At 45.1% G+C, this 21,244-nt stretch overlaps 1 protein-coding gene across 1 annotated transcript in view; it reads left to right on the forward strand.

Moving 5' to 3' along the window:
* Window positions 1-21,244, forward strand: part of LOC128459815 (rho guanine nucleotide exchange factor 10-like protein) — a gene marked incomplete at its 3' end in the record, with an annotated part of 43,953 nt that overhangs the window by 22,391 nt on the left and 318 nt on the right. Inside the window, 2 exon segments of the mRNA XM_053444723.1 lie at window positions 1,676-1,797; window positions 17,603-17,689. Coding sequence (XP_053300698.1) covers window positions 1,676-1,797; window positions 17,603-17,689 — 209 coding nt within the window.

Below are 21,244 nucleotides of genomic sequence, written 5' to 3' on the forward strand. Positions count from 1 at the left end.
GGAATCACTGAGGGGTGGTCAGCCCACTGGGCCAAAACTCCACCGCCCCACCACGCCCCCCCCACCTCCTCAAAAGTAATTATTAAAGAACACGCCGCACCTCTACATGGCTGAATAATATAAATGACCGTTTTTTAAAAAAAACATATAATTATCTGCCCCCTTCTCCGCAGTGACCTTCCTCTGAGCAGGACTGTGTTAGTCACGATGTTGAGCCAGAGATGGAGTTTGTGTACTTAAGTGTATTTTTCATATATCCGTACTTTGTTTCCAGGTACATTTCAGTTTTACTATATGACATGTATCAGCAAAAATCAGTGCATTCTACAGCAAATACTTTTAATACTTCAAACCAGGTATCTTCTTACTCGAACTAAGGTAGAAAAGGTAATGTTGTACTTTAACTTGAGTATGTGTATTTATTTGTTCTTGAACTTAGATTCACTGCATAAATTATGCAATATCCAGCCATTTTATGAATTTCATATAAATCAGATTAAGTATCTCTTGAAAAATGTCTTACATCTCGTCCTGAAAAACATATTTTCCTCAAATGTATTATTCTCCTCTATTCTATTGGTGAATACAAAATCAAAATATAATTTTTTATTTCCTGCATCTCGACTGGTGTAGGCACGCAGACACTTGGATTTGTTTACCAATGCTTGGAGGATACAATGGAGGTGGTGCTCACAAGGTTAAAAAACAGATGTGAGAGAAAATCAACAGCAAACCATCACAGAAAGGAAAAAGTCATTGAAAGTTCTGAAAAGAAGCAGCGCTCTCATTCCTGTCCTTGATCACTGTTGCAGCAGCTCCTGTATTTTATTCAAATGTACTCAAGCTTTGAGAGCGATGACACTTTTTTATAATTTCACTAATTCAATAAGGAGCTGCTTAAATTGTTAAGATGCATTTATCTGTGTGGCCAAAACCGGATGAATGGAATCATTCAATTAACCTCTGGTGTCAACCAACATTGTTCCTTTGTGAAAAACAGACTCTGAAATAAACCAATGCAAATACATCTGACATGACAGTGATGCCTGGGAGACACAGCGCAGGTAACAGGCAGCTGGTGCCAATGGAAACGTATGCAGGCAATTTTTTTTTGCAAGCTGTTGAATTTCATGCACAATTTACTCTCTTTGTAAATTGAAATTGATGATGATCGCAAAATTACACAGTGGGGTTCGGTTTGGTGAGATTTGCCCGGTGCCTTGTCGGGGGGGGTGCACCTGTTGTAGAGCCCACGAGATGTTTTGCAGCAAACAGCCGGACCCATTATTACAACTCAAATCCAGCAGTTGTGTGTTTTTCCTGCCGGGACCGAGTCTCACTGTTGATTAAGTGCAGGTTTCATCACTGCCGAGGACCCGTGTTGGCAGCACAGCCTGGCCTTGCCTCCTACATCAGGGGAATAGGCCTCCAGCTGATTATATTATTCACATGCTAATAACGCTGTTCATTTCACATAATAGAGGTAGAGAAATGTCCTTCCTCTTTTTCCCTTGGATTCCGACTTGTTGAAGGAGAGTGTACAGCCGATGTGAGCTTCATTCAGTCGGTGTGTGTCAATAAAACAAGCCGCTGAAGGATAACGACATTAACATAGATCCACCTTCCAGAGAGGAAATGAAAAAGTCTCTCTTTTCTCTCTCTCTCTCTCTCTCAGGTGAGGAGAATTCACCGGGCTGGCTGTACGGAGAAGACGAGGGGAAGACGAAGGCCCCGCTCTGGTGTCCGCTGCTGTCCTGTCACATGCCCGTCTTCGCCACGAAGTCACCGGAGAGAAAGGTAAAAAAACAAACTGTGACAGACATCTGTTCTTATAGAGCACAGGTTTTAACTGGGTTCTATGTACGTGTAAGAGGGGGCGAGGATTAAAGGTGAAAGGGATCTATAGGTAGAAATTGAATATAAAATATATTTTTTAACCTGTGTGGCTCATAGCTTCTTTACAAGCTCATTAATCTTTGACACTACATCTGGTCTCAGCTCGGATCAAAACATCACAGGAGAAATATTAGTTTATACGTGAAATGCAAAACCAAAGTGTATCCTTTGAAGGCATAAACAAAAGTCAATATGTAAGTATAAAAACAAACAATGTCAACTCATGACATAAAACATGACTCCCCGTGGTGAAGTACAAAGGAATGTAGCTTTTTAATTTTTTATTAAATCATGAATTATTATTGGAGAAATCAAACCGGGTGCACAAGACATTATACTTCCTCTTTCTTATGAGGATATATGATTATGATAATAATAGTTTTCACTAGAACATAAGTTGTAATTGATTAAGAGGAATAATGTTGAGCTTTTTCAATGTTTATGGGTGTTTTGAATTGATTTTGGTGGTAAAAGGCCAAAGGTCAAGGTCACAGTGACCTTGTGTTCTTGTGAATATGATATCTCAGTAACACACACAGGGGATTTCATTACAGCTGGGACAACAATACACAAGGACACAAAGCTGACCTGATTCTACTTTGAAGGTCACAGGTCAAAACCGTTGTTTGCCTGTTGAACGTGTTCTAAACCTTCTCAAGTAATAACCCCATTAAGTATTATGAATAACATGTCTCTTTTAAACAGAACATTTTAATTACTGCATCTTTTCTAACTTGAACCTCGTCTGTGTTCGATGTTTACAAACTGGCAGTGTTGATGCTCAGGAAGCCAAGTGCCTCCCTGAGAGTCGGAGCAATTTGACTTTCACTGCTGCTAACTTCTCCTTCGCCCACAGCAAAGTCGGAATCTTTATTTTCACAGAGATTCGTGTCGACAGATCATTTTGCCAATTACTGCCGTGGTTTTTTTTCTTCAATTAAATGCAATCAAAGTGCTGATGCTTTGCCCCCGCGGCTAAAAATACATTGTCTCGGTGATGATCTCACTCAAAAGTAACCCCCAGACTATTAGAATTACAAGGTGACACCGGAGCATCCCCTCAAGATGCCGGAGGAAGGATCCGGATCGATACGAGCTGTTAAGTTCTGGAAGCCTCTGATAGATCAGGTGGTCAGCGAAGGTGAGAGAACGACTAAAAGGGTTTATTCAGAGGAAATGGTTTGAGATCAATCTGCGAGGGGTTGAGAGATAATATTTCCAACCGCATTTTATAACACCGTAATGTGGTTACGGGTCCTTCTGAGCCAGGCTGGTGGAGTGAGGTGGAGGGGGGGGGGGGAGCCAAATTATGAGGGTGTTATAAAGTGATCATGCAATTATCTTAATGGCTGTGGGACACCCAAGCATAAATCAATGCTCCCGACATTAGATTAAGACCTATACGCCATTCCCGGAGTCTGCCAGCCGTGTGGACGAGTCGGCGAGGGGGGGGGGGAGAGAGAGAGGCAGCAGTGGGAGGTGCAGGAAAGTGAAGCTCCGACACGGCAGGTGGGGATTTCCCTGAAGATCTCGCCCCGAAAGTTCTGGAGCGTTCTGCAAAAGTGTGTTACACCTGGCTGGAAGCGGAGCCAAGTCAATTAATATATTTAGAGGCGGTGGGAGCCTGAGGTGTCTCCGAGGAGCCGCTCGTATTCTCCACCTCTCGCACACAAACAAATGAGGCACCTGAGCACAGGGGCGGGGGGGGGGCGGGGGGGCACGACGGCCGTGTCAGTCACAAATGTGGTTCGCCATGAAAATTGTTTCACGTGGCTTGTGTGCATGTGTGTTACTGCTGTTAATGTTCAGGCTAATGTGAGAGAGGGAAACATTCATTGCTCTCATTGCTGTGGGGTTTTCTTAAAGTCTGTTTCAGACATGAGCTCCAGAAAATATCTGGAAAAACTGGCCCCTGGACATTTTCTGGAGCTTGCCTTGCACATATGAAGAATGCAGCAGTAGGGCGTGAGGGTCACACATGTTCAAGAGGAGCTGGAGGCCGGACATGATCTATAAATTCAAAAAACAGCATCGGACCTCATTGTGAAATGCTCTCGAATCTCCTATTTCAAAGTTGAAGTGTCTTTTAAATGTATAACACCTCTTTTTTTTCATATATTCATATTCTTAAATCAGATTTTTGGGTGATTTGCGTCTGTCGACATTAATACGCCCCCCCCCCCCTCCACCTCGTTCACTGTGAATTTTCCTGACATCGCTTTATCCTCACACGGGCTCACCTTGGATATTTTAACAGGGAGCTGGAAGGAAAAGTTCAGGAGCAACTAACTTAGACGTTTGCAGCCCTTCTGGAAAACTCCGGGAAAAGGTCCAGACTTCAGCTCTGCAGCTTATGTATGTGCTTGGTTTGCACGTTTCCCTGTATTTGTTTGTGATTACTTTAATGCATCGTATGAAATGTTGCGTGATAGGAACCGGGGCCTAGGTTTCAGAAAGCCGAGGAGGTAAGCAGGAGTATTTCTCTCCCCGTTTTTTTGGGGACTAAAGAGAAGGTAGCATTAAATGGAGTGACTTTAAGTCCTTCATGCAGAGCAGACTGTGATTAGGGGCTTAGCTCGGCAGCAGCCCTTCTCCCTCTCTGTGTCTCCATCTTCGCCTCAGCCGCCGCCTCTGGGACACACACGCCTCTCTGTGCCAAAGCTCCGCAGCTTCTCTTTCTCCAGCTCCCGCAGCTTCTCTTGGCAGTCTGAGTTACAGTGAGTAGAAAGGATGAAGAAAAGGAGGCGAGAAAAAAAAATAAAAAAAATACCCGAAATCCCAGATTAAAAAAGATGTGGCCGAAGGGGGCCGACGCCATCTCCTGCAGGAAATAAAGTTCTAAAGCGGCGTAGCATGAGCAACATGTGCAGGTCACCTGAAGGGAGCTCAACCCCACAGCTGGTCCCGGTCCACTCAGGAGCCGGGCCGGGGCTACTGGGCGAACTCGTTAGGCACCGGAGATAAACCTTATCACAAGTCCGCTGAGAGAGAACAGCGGGGCAGACTGACTCCCCTCAATTTATCTCTTTCATTTTCTCCCTCTCTCTCTCACACACAGACACACACACACACACACACACACACACACACACACACAATCCTGGGCTATCGTGGTCAATAGACAATCCACGTCTCGATGGCCCGTTGTTTAAAGAGTCAGCGCACACCCTGTCTGTTGGAAGATGAAACAGGGCAGGTCTGCCAGTCGGCCCCCTAGGGACCGTGTGAGGTGCTGGAGTTAACGGATTAATATGATGCTTTAGCAGATGAACCACATTTCCATACGGGAGAATCAGCTGTTAAATGGCACGGCTAATGACTGAATACGAAGATGGACGATGTGTCTCTACTTCCTCCACATGTGCAGATTTGAAGCCGAGATATCACAGAAGCTGGTGCAGCCATCTTGAGTCTGCACAGTGGTGATTGTGGAGTGGAGCCGCCCATCAAAAAATGAATCAATACCAAACGTACCAGAACTTCCTCATATGACAGAAACTCATTTTACACATGCTCTGTTTGATAACATGGAGGAGGCAAGGGTTATGACCTATACTGCAGCCAGCCACAAGGGGGCGATTGAGATATTTGGGCTTCACGTTCAGGGAGCTGTCGTGTCGTCCATCTTTAAACCTTTAAGGAGAAACAATAGAAAGCTTGTGTCATCCAGCTTGTATGACACTGAACTGTCCCCAAGGTAATACCTGAATTGAGGAATATTTAAATTAATTTACATCCCAAAAACGTGTTAGCATGGATTGTTACCTTTTGATTTATATAATGTAATTTCTATTATGCCCTTAAACCTTATATAAAGGTATTCAATCAGCATGGATAGCAGATGTTGATGGTTTTTCCACTGAGTGATATCTGGAACTCAGTTCTTCCTCCATCTCCCTGTGTGACTCTGAGCCTCACCGAGTTTATCAGCCATTTATTTTCAAGTCCGTCCCGCAGGCCTTGTTCGCCTGAAGCCTGCCGACCAGTAATGGATGTATTTATGAAACGCTATAATGTGACAGCTCAGCGCGCTGTATAACAACCGCGTCACACAGTGCATTGAGAACTGAACGACTTGAACTACGTGCTTTTCTCAATGTAGGACACATTTATTCTCCGTGCACTGTGTTGCTCCACAACTGCTCGTTCAGCAAAGCTCAGAAGGCGATCGATGCCGGGTTCCTTCCCCCGATCCAGCCGCTGTGAACGAGGTGCTCGTGCATACTGTGTGTGCAGGGTCTCTACAGTGCAGGGACTGGAATCCCTCGGCTGCATAATGACTCACAAACGCCTCATATCTCCGTCTTCTCCTTCCTCTGCAACTCTAAAAGGTTCTTAAAGATCCAGGACTACAAAGACGTTAGAAATGGTAAAGGGACATGTTTCCAGACTCCATTTATGAGGCATTAGGGCTAGGACAGGTTTGAGGATGGCTGCTCTGCCAGAGCTCTTATAATACCTTGGGGGATTTCATCATGTATGCTTTGAAGTGCAGAATGACAAACTGGGGATGGGGGTTCGGGCTGCGTCGGGGGGGTTAGCTTCCCTTCTCTTTCTCTGAGAGGATTAGCTTCTGTGTCTCCGCTCGTGGGGAAAAAAACGGCAACGCTTGCACACGTCTTACTCCTAATACACAGCACTAGTTTACACAGATCACACAGATCATCATAATTCCATATTTACTTCATTTTGAAGGTGTTAACGTGTTTTTTTTTCCTTTTTGAAAAGTCTTGTTATTCAGTCTGGAAATCCATCAAACCCGTTGTAGGTCATCTCTGTCTGTCATCCAGTACAATTACACTGTACTGGGGGTCACTGGGGTCCGTGCTTGTTTACTGGACTGGCTGGTGCTTTTTGGGACATGTTGTGCGTTTCCCTTTCACTCGCGTGGTCATCCATCTTCCCCCGCTGATGGAGTGATAAGAGAGCAGGACTGTGTGTATTCAGTTTGCCACATGAAAGTGAGGAAAATGTGGAGCAGCCTCCCTGGCAGCGGCGAGCAGGCTACTTGTTGTCTGGTGAATGACTGATTTACAGACATAATGACTCCGAGCTCCCACAGCCAAGACGAGGGAGCGGGTTCAGTGTGAAGGCTGCCGGGACGCCATGTTATGAAATATGGATTAAAAAGGGAGAAGGACAAAAAGGGTGGCCTTCCCCCTGATGATTTATTTCCTCTCCCTCCTTTAGACTGTTTATGTTATCGCTTTTTTAAAAGGCAAGTCATCAAATTAACACCTTTCCGAATATACCCTCGCCGTTAGTTTTTTTTTAATTCTTCTTCTTGAAGGTTGTTTGCCACACTTTCAGACGAGCAGCCACCTCTCTGATTTGTGGAGACAAGATGCCACAGCATGGATTAAAAGGTCGTCCTGGCCACATGTCCACCCGAGGTGCGGCAGCTCTTCTTTCCCACTCTGCAGTAATATCCTTCTGGCAGACGGAAAAACACAAACAGCTGGATGCACGATGGCTTGAGAGGAGAGCACATGATTCTCCTCCCTGACCTGATCGTCATCAAGACCAGTTTTCTTCCCCCCCCCCCCCCCCCTCCACCCCCCCCAGGGATGCTTATTAGAAATAGTAATCTACAGCACGCAGGCTTTTCTGTGACTATCAGGGCCAAATGAATCACGATGATGACCGACTGTACGGGGGTGCTCCGTCGCTCTATTTGGCTGCGTTCGCTTCATTATCGTTTTCCACAAATGATGCTGGAATATGCCATCAGTGGCAGCCCACCAGCTTCTTAATTTGGGAGTCGTGGCAAAAAAAAAAAAAAACGTGATGTCTAGCTCCCTTCAATTTGGACCCCGCAAAGTACCGCATGTCCATGAACGCAGCACGAGCTCCAGCCTGGTGGTTGATTTGCTTTGTTTTTTTACAGCACATTTTAATGCATTGGAAGCTCAACAAATATCCAGTTTTTCAGAACGTGAAGCAGAAGCGAATGTGGCATCTACATTAAATCCAAAAATCAACAGCTGCTGTCGGTAATATCAAATGCATGGAAACCAGCACATTTCAATGTTCTGTCAAATCGTTCTGCTGGTTTCTTTTAAAGCGTCCATCTGCAGAGACGTGGTTATTGTGGAAATTCAGTATACCATGCCCCCCCCCCCCCCCGATCAATTTGTATTTATTGAACTGTGTTTGTTTGAAGAGTTTCACTCAGAGGAAAATAACTCGCCTCGAATTCAGTTGTAAATTTCGGAGGCACTTGAGAGCTCGGTAAACACGTCAGCCCAGTTCCCTCCAGAATACAGACCCACTGCTGCTTGTCATCCGAGTTCCAAGCTCGTGGCGTGCAGGATGCTGTGATGCAGGAGGAGGTGTCAATCGAATCTCTCTGTTTTTTGAAAGCCTGGAAGCTTCTGGCTGTCGCGGCTCGGCTCAGAAAAGCCCAAATCCAGACGCACCGGACGTGTCACTGTCACAAACACAGGGGGCAGTGACAGCACACGAGCTCTGAGTGCTCAAGGCTGCGGATCAGAGAGGGACCTCGCTCAGAGGTCAGGGCACGAGTCAAACTTTTAGCATTCGCGCAGAACAACTCTGAGAGACTCGTGACGCTCTCCAACATTTGGGCTAATGTTCCAGGAGTGTGTTCTGGGGTCTGACCCTCTCTGTAGATCCTGATCTGCACTCTGCCGGGCGATAGAGGCCCCAGCAGGCGGGTTTATTGAATTTAAGCGATAAATTTAAGTTCGATGTCGGAAGCAAAACAAAGATGCACGACCCACAGAGGCAGAAGAGAAGATGTGGTGGGTGGACACTGCTGGTGTGAATATTGACCACATCCTAACAGGAGGTGGAATCTTCGACTTGTTTTTCATAATTTTTAACAAACTGCCGGAGAAGAAAATGTAGGGTTCAGAGATTATTAGTCATATTTTATTTTATTACGGATTTCTGTTCTAATCTTTTATGAAACAGAAGTCGTGTTGTTCCAATTGGCCTGAAGTGTTCCTAACAGCGTGAGAGTGTGGAGGTACATTATGAATGGATGTCATGCTTGCCAATAGTACAGCCTTTTATCCCTGCACCGCATTGGCCAAGACAGGAACACTGGATTTGCTGCCAGCTTAGGCTCACAAAGTTGTTTCTGTGTGTGTGTGTGTTTGTGTGTGTGTGTAGTGAAGTGAAAATATACGAGCATTAATAAAATAACTATTCAGGGGGGAAATGCTAATCGAGTGAAGTCGTCATTACTTCCTGTCTGCCTCGGCTTTTAATGAATTTAATAAACAGCTGTGTTGTTTAAAAAAGGGTTTGGGAATTTTAATTTGTGTCTTAACGAACAAGATCCAGGCGGCACGGTGGTGCAGCGGGCGAGCACTGTGGCAGTAACAAGGTTCTGGGAGTCTGCATGTGTGTGTGAGTGTTTTCTCAGCTCCTCTCTCACAGTCCAAAGACTTGCAGGTAATTGGTATCTATGTATAAGCCCTGTAGGTGTGAATGTGAGCGTGGAGGGTTGTCGGCCCCGTGATGGACTGGCGACAAGTCCAGGCTGTACGCCGCCTCTCACCCAATGTCAGCTGGGATTAGCTCCAGTCGCCTGTGACCCTCAGAGGATGGATGGATGGATGACAGGATCAAGGTGGTGGATTTCTGTAACCCAGAGTCTGGTTTTCACAGCAAACGTCTACAGAAACTTCCCCAGTCTGGTTATTTTCTAACATAAATGTCTTGTTGTACAATTCCTCTCGTCTTCATCGCTCTCCCCGCCACTAGAGGGCAGTGTGACGCCCTGATACGCATAAACGGGGGTCGCCACACCCACAGCTTGACAGCGAGGTCATTTGCAGAGGGCTCTGATGGGTTGCTGTGACAGTTAACATACTAATTACAGGGAATCACAGACACTCGAGCACAGCCCCAGACTCGAGTTCTCCTCTGGCCCTGGGTTTCTTTTTTTCTTTCTTCACTCACTCTGTACTTGTCAAGATAGCATGCAGAAACAAATTATGCACCCAGAGGGGGAAATCCTGCAGATCTGCTAAATGCGGTAATTCGGTCGCATTCTCCCGCTGTGACTATACATCAATGTGGAGAGGGCGATAGGCAAAAAAACAGCATTAACTCAGAGGAAAGGGGGAGGAAAGCTCTCTCTCTCTCTCTCTCTCTCTCGCTCTCTCTCTCTCTCTCTCTCTCTCTCTCTTCTTTGATTTCCTATTGTGCCGAACCAGTCGTTTCTGTTGCAGTGAAACGTCCTCTCTGTATTTTTCCACCTATACCACTCTGGATGCTCCCTCTCTTTACTGCTCCTGGCCACTTTTCCGATATTTAAGGACAGTAAATCTCTACCTCCTGCTCTAATTTAAAATTGGTGCAAATGTTAACTTTCCATTCAGCTCTCATGCAATTCAGAAAAAAAGTGTCTCCACTCAGTTTAATTGCTGTATTTTTTCCAGATCGGTCATGAAAGACAAAAAATTCTTCGATTGATCCATAAAAGACGTTTAAATCATGTCCAACGTTTAAAAATGGTGATAAACAGGCTTGAGACGAGGGCCCGGGAACGTGGCATCTGAATAACCAGATTAGTATTTGTGAACAGTTGTGATTCGCGCTCGTCTCATGTTGTGCCAAACAGGCCACCGCACAAGAAGGATCCAAGGATTGTGAGGGGCAGATTCAGAATTCGGGAGGTGCTCCTTGATGTGCAGAGTTTCCACTGGCACGAGCCGAGCTGGCACCGGCGCCGCCTTTGTTCTGCTTGTTCCTGCCATCTGATATTAAGCATTGTGGGAAGTCTGGTCTACTCCCGTGCCCAGGGTTTCATCTCAGACCCCATGTTGACAAACAGTTGTGTTACTTTGTGTCTCTGAGGTGGGCAGGGATGGCTCATCCGAAGCTTGTCGGTGCCGTGTACAGATGTCTGGCAACAGAGGAGGGAAGATGGAGGAAGTGATTGACTACACAGAGAAGTTTTGGCCCCTAGTCCTCTTTTGAACCCATTAATGCAGGGGTAGTGCACTGCTTTCATCCAGAGCTGGAACTGCCATGGCCCCAGGAGTTTGCAGTGCGTGTGTGTGTGTGTGTCTGTCTGTGTGTGCGTGCGTTTCTCTCTCTCTCCCTCTGTGTGTGTGTGTGTGAAGAGAGGATACAGCGACACAGCGAATTTGCATCACATTTGTCGGGCGTGTAGCAGCCGCCCGGCGAGGAGCGGTGAAGGGCGCGGGGGAGCAAATCTCAGTCGAGTCATGAATATGAGTTTGTGATGTCCTACCAATGTCAGACTGTGGCTCTCGGCAGACAGAGATATGCAAACCCAACTCCAACTTCATTCCACTTGTTGCTGATAGGATCTGTGGCACAGCCGGGGGGGGGAATCGTTACTGTACAGACCAGGGTTATTAAATTGATGGGAAATGTCCTGAGCCAGTTTTAATAAGCTGATAGCCGTATATGCTTTCTGCCATCACCTGATACAGGCCGATCAGGAGTTAACAATCAGGCCGTCCATGCACCCCTCTCGTGCAGATGGTTTAATCTTATTGTCTCCAAATGACTTTGGATATATTCCGAGTGCAGAAGGTGCCGGGTCCTTTGATCTGCGGCTGTAGATGCCGGCTGAATTTAAAATGTCCGGGTGTCATCGAGCTCGTGAAATCCTGACACGAGGTCTCCACTTTGATCCTGTTGTCCTTTTGTATTAACTTCATCTGAGAGTGTGATGTATCTGAAAAAACAGATGCTGAGCAAACACGTTGTTTTCCCCGGGAGTCACAGGAGCAGCTTCACAACCGATGTGTCAATGTTACACACTGTGTGACGCCTGTTGTTTACTTCAGGTTCCTCCACACTGAAGACTTCATTGCTTTACATTAACTTCATGGTGCTGGTGCTTCAGAGGTTCATAGTTTCTGGAGCACAGGAAACAAAGTTGTGTTATGTTACCTTCTCTGCAAACAACCACAGCTACAGTTCACTCAAACGGGTGATTGACAGGAACAAATGATAATTACCAAACCGTAAAGTAAAGGTTCTGTTGATAAGTTAAGATTCTTCGATCTTATAAGTTAGTGAGTCTTGTAAAAAGTTGACTTCTAGCAGCTGCATGTGTTCATATGGACGGAGCTTTAAGGAAAGGGCTGATGGGGGGGGTGCCTGGTTTATTCAGGATGACCAACCCTACCTTTAACAGATAATGTATTGTATGTGTATGCGAGCACATACAATACATTCAAGTTATTAGTTTAACATATGGTGCCACGGTGGGAAAATATGTTCACACTGCATATTTCACAGTGTTAGTACAGTTTACATTTACTTATTTATACTCGCTTACCTCTTTAGATGAAACTGTCTAGGTGTATCATCCAAACATTCATCTAGTATATTTCGCCATTTTTAGAGATTCTAAAGTGTAAAATAAGTAGTAACTCAGCTACCGGCCACAAAACACCTTTCAGTTTGTCATAGACGTCGAGAACCAAGACTGAGCACTGATAACAAACTCCTGCCTCCTTCCAGAAGGTCTCCCTGAAGAACCGTCACTCACCAGGAGCAGAGGCGGTAATGCCAGGAGCTTGTTAAGCGTGTGTTACCTGTAGCAGAGCTCTGGATGTGGCTAATTTCTGACTGACCGACCTCCACCTCCATCCTGCCTGCAGCCCGAGGCGGAGGAGACCTCACTTCTGTTTCACCCATTTCGATTGAAGCCGACCCTGCCCTCCGAAGGGCAATTGATTGACAAGCAGGGATTTAATAATTTACCCGGCTATATGCAGACTTATTGGAGAAGAAGCCATCGCGGTACAGAGCCCGGCAATTTTTCTTTATTTTATAGCGAGGATTGAACTACTTATCATTTCAGACGCACAATAAAATTTAACAGACCTCTTTAGAACTCTGGACACAGATTACGGAGTTCATTGTGTCGAGTAAATTTGAAGCTGAGGAGCTGTCGGGGGTGCGGCGGGTCTCTGCCCCCCCCCCCCCCCCCCCCCCTCTCGTCTGGCAGTAATATGTGGGGGGTGCACACCAGGTTCCCCCCCACACACACACACAGGTCTTTCTCTCTATGTAATGGTAACTCTGCTGGGAGATCTCCCTCGTCTTCTTCCTCCTGTCGATCACTGGCTGATTATCTTCTGTGTGCTGCTGCAGTTGTGTGTTTATCTTTCCCGTTTTGTACAACAACAAATTGTCGAGATGTGAAAACCAAATGAAGCTCAACAAATGTCTTATATTATATTTAGCTACACTTCTGAAAAGTAAAAAATTATCGGTTTCTCTCGTTTTTACTATTTTGAAGATATGTGTTCAAATAAAATGAATGTTTTTGTTCTATTTCAAATTGCAAATTCACCTGACACTGGAAATTGTTGTTCAACAACCAAACAAAACAATTTAAATGCAAATAAAGAAATCTCAAATCTGGACTGAAAATGAGCAGAAAGAAGAAGAATCTTCTGTAATCTGCCGCTCTTTCACAACCTTTATTAAAAAAGCAGATTCAATACAATTAAATAATTTACAACACTTCATAAGGCTTATACAAAATGGTTTATTGTAGAAATAATGTAGCCCAAACACAGTTTAAACCATACATATGTTGCCTTGGCACATTTGGACTGTGGTGGCTGCAGTGGTTCACTTTCCAGTCCACTCTTGCTTTCGGAGTTTCCTAAATTGGAGGGAATTGTTTTTATTCTCTGTCTGTCAGCAATAAAAAATAGTCTGTGCAGAGAAAGGTGAGTCCTCTCCTCACTTTCTAACCTTCGTTTTTAGGGCTGCTTAAATTCCAGAGTCCCAACACCGACCATTATTGATGCAAACTCATTTCACTCCCTGCATTTTGTCTGTTTTCTAAACGTAACCCCAGATGCTCCAGGGCAGCTCCGGCCTCAGCCAGTGCACAGCTGCAGTCGGGGAGAGGGAGCACCAGCACCAGTCAATTACCAGTTAATAAACAGAGGAAGTTTTCTATTAGTGCTTGTTAGTGCGTGTAAAAGATTGTTGGTATGTGGAATTGGGGGAAGTCACTGTGACTGTGGAATTAGAAAAAAAAAAAAAAACACAAAGTACAGGCGTATTTTCCGTGCCTGGGTCTAATATCCAGCTCTCTGTGCACACTGGAGATAATATTTGTTATTTGATTTTCATCCGGCCATACAGTCCAATATATTGTATTTGCAAACTCATTTCTCTCGGTGCAGAGATGTGTGCTCAGTGGTTTCACAGGATGCAGTATATATTTCAAAAAGCGACTACAGAGCTCACTCGCCAATAAAGAGAATCCATTACGTAAGCACGGCGCAGGCCAAACAATGCAAAGCTGGCGGCTGATAACAGTGTGGGGGGGCCCTGATGAATGTGATGCCTCCTTGGATAGCGGCTGTCCCCCCCCCCCCCCCCCCCAGGCGGCTGGGAGCAGACTCCACTGAGGTGTAGAGCGCTGGAAGGAAGCAGCACCTGAGAAGGAAGTACAACATGAATTGGATTTGGGGGGGGGGGGGGGGGGGGGGGAGTCATCCTCACTAAGCCATTGAGGAGTGTGAATCATTAAAACCCTGTCACATTAGACCAGGACCCAATAACCACTGCTTCTTACCTTTGTTGACATCCGGAGCGTAGAGCTGCTCACGGTAGATAAGTCACAGTAAACGTCCCCATTCTATTCTGTAGGAACAGCTTTTAATTTTAAAGTTTATCTTCCGGGGGAAAGCGATGGATGCTCCTCTGGTTCGCCACCACCACCTGGAGCCGGCATATGGGCCCGGCGCCCTCTCGGGGTAATGGGTGGGGCGGCCTCGCTGTCGACCACTGGGTCACTGGTAACCAGCAGCTGGGAGGCCGCCCTCTCGTCACAGCGACAAATCTGGCTTTAATTAGCTCAGCCGCCCGTTTCCTCCCCTCACTCCCCACAGTCCTCCATCCAGCCTCCGTCAGACGGCTTACAGGCTCACCTTCGCCTCTCAGCCTGGCTCCACTCACGGGAACAGCTCAGGCTCCTGAACATCTCACACACACACAGACACACACACACACACACTGGGCTATAACAGAGACTGACAATTGACTTTCAGAAAGCTTGGATCTCATTGATTTTTAAACTGCTTCTCACTGATATACCTTATTAGCTCCGGGATGGCCACTGATGCGCTCATCGTTATAGACCCACGTTTCCTTAGTGCCTGTAAATATGATTTGCACATTCACAGGTAGGAAATGATCTCACAGGCTTCCTTATTATATGCTCACCCGAGCTCCCTTCCACTGGCCAGTTAGAGAGATGTTCAGTAAGTGGACCAGGGGCTTTTTACTGGATCGATCCCAGTGCTTTAATGGGAACACAATCTGTCCCCGGCTCAGGATCATAGAACACGTTCAGCCCTATGAGCCGCTAACACAGAGAAATGTTGCTTGATGTAACAGTCCAAGAGTTTTAATCCGAAATTTATAACATGGAGATTATGTCTCGTGCTAATCATTGCACGATTGTTTGGAATTTAAATAATTGGTCGAGATGGAATGAAGTGCTCTTTGGAATTTTTTTAAAGCATAATGGGCTGTTATTAGCAAATAGCTAATTACTTTAACATTGTTCCAAAATGAGATCTCCTCTTTACACCTGCAGTCATTTCACAGGAAGTGGGCGTCACATTGTTCAAATGGCCGGATTTTCATCATTAAGGACAAAACTCTTCATTAAAACACCGGCTGTGTATCTGAATCGTCCTCGTGCACATTCCTGTCTTTGACTCCTCGTCTGATAGACTCAGACTCAGAGGACACATCCCAGTTGTGTTGCCCTGCTGACTCTGGTGAGCGCTAATAGACAAAGCAATCTTGACCCCGGTGAAGATTGGCCTACAACACCTCCCCGTCTCAGGTGACTGATAACAATCCAACCACCATTGAAGCACCTGCAGAGTCCAGTATGGAGAGTCAGTCCCTCTGGTCCACAGCCACTCTTCCTCTCTCCACCAGGGGGCCTCGACATTATGGCTTCTGCTTAATTACCTATCTAAAAAAAAACCTTTTTATTACACCTGATGGAGGGAGGGGGAGACAGGGAGAGGGAGGACAAAAAGTCACAGGGGGAAGAGGAGGAGAGGAGAAGAGGAGAAGAGGAGGAGAGGAGCGGGGCGTAAAGCAGATTGAGAAATGGGAAGGAGAAATGGGAAAGTGGGACTGAGAGATTGAGACCGGGGACGAGCCGTGCATCTGAATCTGAATAGAGGCGAACGGGGGAGGGAGGGAGGGAGAGGGAATAGCTGTGTTGTGCAGATGGGGCGGGCGGGCGGGGGGGCAGCGATCTGGCCAGCATCCTTTATTATATTTGTTTATTGTTTACAAACACACCCAGTGGAGATATAAAAGGGGGAGGGTCCTGGTCAACAGAGGCTGTGAATTACCCGTGATTGATGCTCGCTGACCCCCCCCTCCGCTCCCCCCCCCCGTCCCCTTCTCCACCCACCAACTCCACAACTCACCCACTGCCCCCCCCGCCACCCCCCACCGACCCAACAACACACAATTAGCTGTTCCGTCTGTCACACGGCCCACCCTCAGCGGGGACAGACCAAAATAATAATAATCATTCCCGACCAGAAAGACTGTGGTTTCAGACTAGCAGCTCTCACCCCGGGGGTTTGATGCCACAGCTCCTATACTGTAAATGTCAACCTCCATCGTTCCTGTTCAGGCAAACACCTGTTTGTCCGAGGGAAAATAGATTTCACATATATATTCAGCTTTAGATTATATGGATTTATTCCTTCGCCGAGAAGGTTACTTTATTTAACTCTTTTTGAAAATGTCTTTGATTGCTCGGAAATGAATTCAAAATCAAATAAGAATCTTAATACTGTGAATTTAAATGTGGTTTCATCTTTGGGACATTTCTGCATTTCCAGTGTTTGATGAATGTGACTTCTAACAGTAAATTTACCAGTTACACTAATCCTCCTGTGTCGATTTAAGTAAATATTATTTATGTGCATCTCAGAGCTTTAGGAATATAATTTTATTCAAACTGTATAATCACAAACTAAGTCTTTATGCATTTGGAAATAACTCTGTTCATTTATGGTGTTTCAAAGCTTAGGGGGACAATCCTAGATATAACTTTAATAAGAACTATTGAAATCACAGAAACATAAAAAATCTTGAATACAAAAAAAACCTAAAGCTGTAAATATCAATTACATAGAGAAACATAAAGCTGAATGTTTTCCTCCAATAATAAGCTGTTTGTATTGTCAGTGTTTTAATGTTGGCATCGGTAGAATAAAGAAGTTTAACACCTACTGGTTACACACTGATAAGAGTGTCGCTGGGTGTGTTTGCCATTTGTGTTTATATAATTGTTTTCTATAGAGAATGGCTGTTTTAGATAAAGTGTTCACACATCAAAACAAAAATGCATTGAAGGCTCACTGCAAAAGTGATTTTACATATTGCATAAAAATGTCTGAAGGTGTGAAAATCCAATCCCTCAATTCACAAGCTCATATAACGTGGGCGTGGAACCATCAACCTCCACGTGAAGTGACAAAGTTCCCGTTGATGGCAGAGCGGAGAGTTTCGATTTCTCGTGCCTCCACATAATAAAAAAAAAAAAGACAAGCCTGCTCTTTGTTGTGGTTACTTAGAAAGTGTGTTTTTATTTTGTGACTCACATCAAAAATATTGCTTGCAGTATTGAGCCGTGATATGTGTATTTAATCAATATTCATTTTGTCTCTCTCAGCTCGAAGCTGCCCTCCATAATCCTGTGCACTGTGGACTGCTGGGCTTCTCTGCAGCGAGCACCTCCTTACCTCAAGGCTACCTCTGGGTAATGTGTTGCACGCACACACACACACACACACACACACACACACAAACTGAACCATTGACAAGGCAAAGACAAATACACAGTTTCTGAAGTTCTTTAGCTTTTAACACAATTACCGTGTCACTTTTAAACCTCCTCTCTATGATCTGCTCTCTTTAATTAGTGAAATGAATATAAACATATATATATCTCAAGGCTAAAAAAGTTCCTTGCTCCATTTTTCACTGTAAAATGTCACCAGGATGCTATGAATTCATATAAAGGCAGTGGGTTGGTAGGTAACTGCTGTGTTTTATGATGAGTAGGGCAAATGGTGCTGCCAGACCTTCACAGCACAATCCCCGGACTAGGGGGGATTTAGTGGATCTGGGGTAGAGGGGTAAAGGGGGGGGTGGGGGGGAACTGAGGGACCAAAAAACTGAGTGCAGAGAATCTGCTATTAATCTTTATGTTTCAGTTTTAGTTCCCTCTCCCTCTTTTTCCAGAAGGTGGGCAATTTATCAGGTAATCCCATTCTGACCTACAGGGCGTCTGAATCAAGCGTAGGTCCTCCAGGACAAAGAGGACGGCTCAGTGTCTCCGTCTTAATTGCTTTTGTGGGGCTATTCCAAAGAGGAGTGCGATGCTCTCTCAGATGGAGGGAAAGGAAATACAGGTGGAGCTGGATTTCAGGGGCACTGTGGTATCAATGCTTGAAGGGGCACAGGCCACACTGCCCCATTAGAGATGACTTAAATACCCCTGACCGAGAGGCGGAGGTGGAGAAATGTCCACATGAGTGACTGAAGGCTCAATGAATCACTGCGTATGGTTATGTGCAGTGTAAGATATCAGAGGGGACCTCACCACGACATGCACCTTCAGCCTTGTGCTGTGATTGGCTGTCTTGTCTCAGAGTCTTCTATTAGTCATCTAGAAGTGTCTTCAGAGTCTGTGACGTTTTAGCGAGTCCCTCAAATTGCGTCTTTGAGTTCAAACCCCTGTCGGCCTCCAGTCTGAAGCATTTGTCTTTTAAAAAACTCTTTCACGACTGAGCGAAGGGAATTGAAAGGAATCCAAAGCTCATGGACCAAGTCACTTCACATTCGATTCCTGCTTGTGCAGATGTTCTTGAAACAAACTTTGCAAACAAGACGTTGGACCTTCTCCCGGCGAATTGTTTCCACTCGGCTCCGTTCAACTTCTAATCGAACGCCAAAAAACAAACTTGTATCCACTTTTAAAAAAACACATAATAGTGAAGGTCTGCAGATGAATAATCAGTGGCTGAGTGTTCCCGCCCCCAGTTGGTTCTACCTCCCTGGCAGGCTTGTCAAATATGGGATGACACTAATCATGTTAAAGTGAGTTGGGCGATGGGGATTTCTGTGTGCTTTGATCAGAGTGATGTCATTGTGTCTAATCAGGTTGATAACCCAGTGTTTCCCTTTACACCCTCCTTGTCCCACTTTCCACAAACATCCTACTTCTTATATTTCAGATAAAGTCTTTGTTAACTCAGTATTTAGAAAAGACTTAAAATGCATTTTTTAAGTAGATGGACATTCTGGTGGTCCGTGGTTCTGGCTTCGTAACGTGGTAAACACTGTAGAGAGCAGTTTGCCATCATGACCGCTCTCCCCAGGCTTCCCTCACTGTGTCCAGAGCAATGTGTAATTAACGCTGGCAGAGCATTCACTGTTTGGGGGGGAAGTTTCTGCTTCCTCTCAAACTGGGAGGAGGAATCTGTCCAGGGCACAACTCCAGACATCTATTCCTTCAAATGAGTAGTGATGACTTTGTCAGGACTGTGTGTCTGCACTGGATGTGGGGGGGGGGGCTGAGGGATGATTAGTAGGGATGGGGGTTTGTGTGGAAGGGCTTGGGAAGGCACAGATAGACGTGTAAGGAGGATTCTGGGTGAGCGGGGGGGGCCTTGCCTCTGGCTCTGGTTACACAAAGTCGCTTGAAACTGTGTTTTTTTTTTTCCGGCTCCTCGCTGAAAGATAAGTCCTCCCTATCTCCCTTCACCCTGTGCAACAGACCATTATTTGTTCTGGCTCGTTCTCAAGAGCCCACAGGATCGCTCCCGTCCAGATCCTGCACGCTGATACAAATCAAACAAATGATTGCATGCAAATAAGGGTGAGCAGCAGTGAGGAGAGGAGCTAAAGACTATATTTAGCTCATGTCACATTCACACGATGTGATTCATACAGAGTATAAATCTTCGCTGTCGAGCGGCGAGCAGCCGGGCATCTGTTCCGGGAAGGGCTTTGTTCTTTGTCTGGACATCCACCTCGGACTCACACAGGAATAATGAATGAGATTATATTGAAAAACCCACAGCGGCAATTTAATTGTTTTGGAATAGAAGCAGCGCCACCTTAATTGGAATTGCATCAGAGATAGGTTGGAGGGCTCCTGCTGTCTTTGTTTTCTCAGCATTGGCATTGACAGGCTTACACAAAGGCCAATATAAATGTAGGACATAGGAAATCAAGTCTCTATTGAGGCAGACAGTCGGCCTGTGGGGTGTGAATTACCTTGGGAGGCTTGTTGTGATTGGTGCACCTGTTTTGATGAGGTTACTTTCTGGTTTGTTTGAGTCGTTGTTTCTCAACTTGTGTTTTCCTGAAAAAGGGAGAGACATGGAGGACAGGGACGAGGAGACTCTCTCTCTAACAGCTCGGATTCTGTGAACGTCTTTATTTCTTCTGAGAATAGTGTCTTCAAGTGTTATACGCAACCTTGGACATGCTAGAAATCAGATGTCGGCTCAGATGATTGTTTGATTGATGGGTTGTACCAGAGAAAGAATTGTCAGATGAATAAAGAGGAGGGAGCACTCACTCTGCAGCTTCTTCTGGAGACAGAAAATGGGTCTTTTAGTTTGAAAATGATGATTCCACACTATCACAAGCCGATATTCAACTTCATTGTAAGGACTCCAGATTAATAACGTTATCGTTGCAACTGCTCAAAGACCAAAGACCAAACCATCTGGAGGTTTGATGACATTATACTTAATAATAAATACTTAAAAATACCAAGTTTAAACAAATTCAACTTGAACAATCAATCATTCATATTGCAATTATTTTTTATAATGGGGATAGCATTCAGTTTTAGTCAATATTGATATTGAAAAAAGGCTTAAAACAATATGAGAACAATTTCTCAACAAAAATCCAAATTGGGTTTGCCCATATCCCACATACTTGCAATCAGAGACACATGTAACTTATGAATTGTATTAATATCTATGACCATACAGCCTAAAGGTTTTATGATTAAACATGGGAACGTCCCAAAAGTACAAGGCAAACTGAATGACCCACAAAAAGCTCAACTTGAAGAACTCAACTTGATTGATGGGTGTCATAAAGTGACCTCTCAATATGTAGAGACATCATCATTAAACAGATTCTTGAGGGCCACGCTTCTTAGTGAACAAAGGAATCAAGAGTTTTTAGAAATGTCTGATGTTCTTATTGTGAATCCATCACTTAATGTCTTCTCTTATTGAAAGTGAGGAGGGACATTGACAAGGTCTGAAAGAATCATTGATTTGAA

The sequence above is a fragment of the Pleuronectes platessa genome, chromosome 2, assembly GCF_947347685.1.
Source record: "Pleuronectes platessa chromosome 2, fPlePla1.1, whole genome shotgun sequence".
Taxonomy (NCBI): Eukaryota; Metazoa; Chordata; class Actinopteri; order Pleuronectiformes; family Pleuronectidae; genus Pleuronectes; species Pleuronectes platessa.